At 44.6% G+C, this 4,482-nt stretch overlaps 1 protein-coding gene across 3 annotated transcripts; it reads right to left on the reverse strand.

Annotated features, from left to right (window-relative positions):
- Positions 1–519: 519 nt before the first annotated feature.
- On the reverse strand, positions 520–4,061 carry LOC123047321 (vegetative cell wall protein gp1). Of its 3 annotated transcripts, none has more exons than XM_044470840.1 (5): positions 3,251–4,061; positions 3,100–3,150; positions 1,740–1,817; positions 1,493–1,652; positions 520–717 (listed from the first exon to the last, which is right to left on the reverse strand). In XM_044470840.1, exons 1-4 carry the CDS (start codon positions 3,995–3,997, stop codon positions 1,533–1,535), a joined length of 996 nt encoding a protein of 331 aa, XP_044326775.1. In that variant the 5' UTR covers positions 3,998–4,061; the 3' UTR covers positions 520–717; positions 1,493–1,532. The 3 variants fall into 3 exon arrangements, 2 of the variants coding, with proteins under 2 accessions (XP_044326775.1, XP_044326776.1); XM_044470841.1 differs by having other exon boundaries at positions 520–788; XR_006422940.1 differs by having other exon boundaries at positions 1,740–3,160.
- Positions 4,062–4,482: the final 421 nt, after the last annotated feature.

Genomic DNA, 4,482 nt, shown 5'->3' on the forward strand with positions numbered 1-4,482 from the left:
CTGAAAGGTCATAGTTTTTCATTTGCGACCTTTTTGTGACCAAAAACAGAAGGTCAAAAGCTGGCGGTCATAAACTGAAATTAGTGACCTTCTTTGTGATATGTAAAAGGTCGTTGGTTCCACGACCAAATTTTTGGTCACTAGCAACCTCCCCAGGCCACGTAGGCATCTAGCATGGTAAGCTGATGTGGCACAAGAATCAGCCCGGTCCGATTTGGCGTTTTACATGGGCCGAGCCCAACAATTCGGCCTTTTAATGTATTTTTTCCTGTTATTTTTTGCTAGCTACATGGGCCTAGCCCAACAATTCGACATTTTTTTTCTTGGCCATTACCTTTTATAGTACTTTTTTTCACCCTCAACCCTTTTATAGTCCATTTCTGTTTTGGGCCTCAGCCTTTTTACATTCCATCTACTTTTTGGGCCTTGGCCTTTTTGTTTGTCACACTGGTCATCTTTCTATTTCTCACACTTTCACAATAAACAAATGAAAAATATTTCAAATGGCAAGACAACATATGAAACTGTAAAATGATAGCCAATATTAGCACCAAATATGCTGACTATTGTACAAATACGAAATTACAGTATTTACAATAGTGTTCATACAACCAGATATGCTGGCTACTGTACAACATAACTACCACTACATTATTACTTTCTACTCTTTACTTTGTCGGGCTTCAAGCTTCTTCAAAATTCTTCAGCCCAGAGCTCCTGTATAGAGAGGTAACACCACACTTTTAGAGCTAGATCAAGGCACTAAATGTTTATTTGGTTGGGTCATGCTGCAACAATCACATAGAAGCATAGTTATAAGCACAAATACACCAATCATCTCAGTTCAAGCAAATCATCTATAGTAGCAAAGCATGAAAAAGGAAGCAACACATGGCAGGAATGTTTACAACAGCTTAGTTGATGACTTCAAATAGGAATAATGTATACAAGTATAATACAAAAATACGAGAAACTGTCACAGTACATAACTGGTATCACGGATATATATAGCTAACTCAATGACAGATTGAAATGTTTTACTCAATGTATGGAACTCAAAGAACTTTTCTGGTTAGTCACTAGCATCATGCATTTTAACTTCAATAACTGCAGAAATTAGATAGTATATGAAGGCAATATTCTAAAGATATATCTCTCTCAAACATATAGAGTACAACTGAAGCAAATGCAGCTGCTCTTGCTGATATATCTCACTAGACATGGTCGTGCTAACTTACTATGTTAACACAGACTAATCCGAGTGAACCAGCTAATTCTAGTTCGTCCACGGACCACACAACGAATGAATGCATCAAGGTTTGAAGACACTACTACGTACATCCTACAACACCGAATCAGCACAACAAAACCGAAGACCATGCAACCAATGAGCTGCAGCTGCGACACTGAATTAGGAGCAAAAGAAACCGAGCTTTGCGCCAGATGCAACTAGCAAGCATAAAGAAAGGGGCGAACATGGAAAGCAAGATACCTTGATCTGGTACAACTTGAGCCATGTCGACCAGCATCCGTTACTTTGTCGGGTGCCTTGCATCCTCAGTGATGGGGATGACATTGGTCCTCTTCTTGGCCATGTTGACAAGATCCCTACCACTCCGGTGAGAGAACTCAACGGCATACACCAACCCAGTCTGCAAAGTGACAAGACTTCGTTAAGACAACTCACATTAAGTAGCATTCACTTGAAATACACAAAGGAAATAGCGACGAGATCTCACCGGTCCAACAATGTCAGACACATGAGACATGGTTGTTCCAAAGGCAGCTCTGAGGTACACCACACGTGTTCTAGGAGCCTGAACCAAGAACCACAAAGTCAACTACTACAACAATGGTATCAATCCCGGTCAAGAAGCAGGCAATGAGTACTCCAAGAAGCTGTTGCATTGATAAACTCTTGATCTTGATCTTGTTGGAGTAGATCAAGATGGTGATCCTGTAGTGTATACTCCTGGAGTAGATCTTGTTGGAGTACACATGAGTATTTTTAAAAAAGAATTTAAATGTGCACCATGTAAATTTAAACACGATTTTTTAACAGGATAATACTCCTGGAGTACACTTGATGCTACATCTCTAGAGTACACTTGTGCACAAGTGTGTACTATGTGTACACTTGATGCTACTTCTGTTACTGTGTATTCCAGCATACAAGCATACTACTCCATGCTTGCAAACTTTACTGCTACACCAAAATTCCAGCATACAAGAATAAATCCAGCATGCAAGCACAAAAATGAATGATTAAATGGAAATATTCAGTACCTAGATATTTTCAGTCAAAGTTAACTGAATATTTTCATTTGATAATTTGATCTTTGATCAAATGATCATTTGAAAAGATTCATTTAGTTTGAAAAGAGTTTCAGTTAATTCCAACCTACTCCAAACAAGTGTGTGCGTGCGTGTGTGGTGCAAACAAGAAGAGTAGTGCGCTACTGATGCAAGCAAGCAGTTTACACCAAATTTTAATTAACTGAAAATGTTTCATTTAATTACTCCTGCAAGCAAACAAGAGTGGCACACTACTCTACTCCAGGAACTACATGAAATTGACAGGAGTAGCAAGTTGACAAGAAATTGACAGTACGACTACTACAGGAACTCCAGAAACTTGATACTTTAAAGTGTTCTACTACTAATCAGCTTGCATCAGCTACTCCATTAAGTTCACATTCTTTACTTGAAGTGTTCTACTCCAAAATTAGCTTGCATCAGCTTGCACCAGATCAGCTACTCTGAATAATTAACAGGAGCAAGTTTTGTGATAACTCAGGCAATGTACAAGAGCAATTCAAACCTCAAGCAATTCAGTAGTTCTCTTTTACTCAAGGAATTCAAACCTAGGGTTGTCTGGTGAGCATGTACTTGCTGGATACTCACCTTGTCAAAAAAAGAACAAACATGTTTAACTATCACAAACACTCTAGATATACTGTCATCACTATTCTTCTCTGAATATCGGCAGCAAACACATTAAGACGACGTATACAGTATCAAAACACATGTCATAAACATTAAGACGACATGTCATATTTTTGCAGAATCTTCGGTTTACAGCAACTGAAGCATACAAACCTCTCGCATACATAGGTGACCTGATATGTTTCCGTCCTTCACGATGTCGATCTGCACCGTCCTTCACCAAAGAAACCAATGAGATAACTCTGAATATGTACTGTTGAATGCAGAAGGCAGGTAAGCAGCGTTTGGGTCAGAGCAAAATTACCGCGATTGGCAGGAGCTTTTCTCTCCATGGCCTGGTCACCTTCACCATGCAAGGAGATGATATGGATGTACAGTGCCTACACACGACCACTTGAGATGTGATGTGGAAAGGAAGAACAACAGAGGTAGAAGAAGAATACAAGGGGAGGAGGGGTCGAGGCAGAGGTAGAAGAAGAACAACAGAGATGGATTGGCAGGAGCGGGTTGTTGTCGAGGCAGATCTCCTCGAGGCTGTCGAGGCCGTCGAAGAAGTCCTTGGGGAGGGAGGAGAAGGCGTTGTCGTTGAGGTAGGCGTGGCGGAGGGCCGCCATGCCGCGGAAGGAGGGGAGCGGGCCGGAGAGCGCGTTGGTCTAGAGGCTGAGGTCCTGCAGCACGTCGAGGGAGGAGAAGGTGGGGGGCAGGGCGCCGACGAGGCCGACGCCCTTGAGGTCGAGGTTGTTGACCCTGCCCATCGCGGTCGCAGAAGACGTGGCCGTGGACCGGGAGGACGCGGCTCCCGTGATGGTGCTCCCCTCGCTGGCCACCATGCTACCCCTCTCGCTCTCCTCCCCCTCCTCAATCGGGAAGAGCAGCAGGAGCCAAGGCTGTGCGTGCGCGGGCAGAAGAGGAGGAGCGGATGGTAGCGCGCGGGGATGGGGAGGGAGGTGGCGGCTCGATCTGGTAGGAGAGGAGGAGCGGGTGGTGGCGCGCGGGCGCTGGCGGCGGCATCGGCTGAATCGCTCACGGCGGGCGGCTGTGAGGAGTGCATCTCGATCGGGGGAGAGGAGTGGAGTTAGGGTTTGGGTGCGGCGGCGAGAGAGGGGACGAGGGAGGAGGGGTTTGGGCTGCGGGTGGGGGTGGGGGTATCTCTTTATTTATTTTTTCTATGCATAGATGGATGGATGGATGGATGTGGAATGGAGAGATGAATGGATGGATGGATGGGCGCCATGTCATCGATCCGTGGGACGAGTTCTGATTGGTTCGGAAATTCAGTGATCTCTACTCCTAATGGAGCAGTTGGTAGTCTCGCTTCCAGGTTTTTTTCATCCTACCTCCCATGGTTTTTTTTGTACCTCGTCCCACCTCACACTGAGCCGCCACGAACCAAAAAAACCGCGTACCGAAGCCCCCACCTGCCCTCACGCATTCCAGGGCCTAACCTCCGATCGCACCCAAGACAATCCGGCGAAAAAAACCCTACGAAAATTAACCAGCGAAAAAAACCTAATGGAGGAGTTGGTAGTCCGGTAC

Source organism: Triticum aestivum, chromosome 2B (assembly GCF_018294505.1).
Source record: "Triticum aestivum cultivar Chinese Spring chromosome 2B, IWGSC CS RefSeq v2.1, whole genome shotgun sequence".
Taxonomy (NCBI): Eukaryota; Viridiplantae; Streptophyta; class Magnoliopsida; order Poales; family Poaceae; genus Triticum; species Triticum aestivum.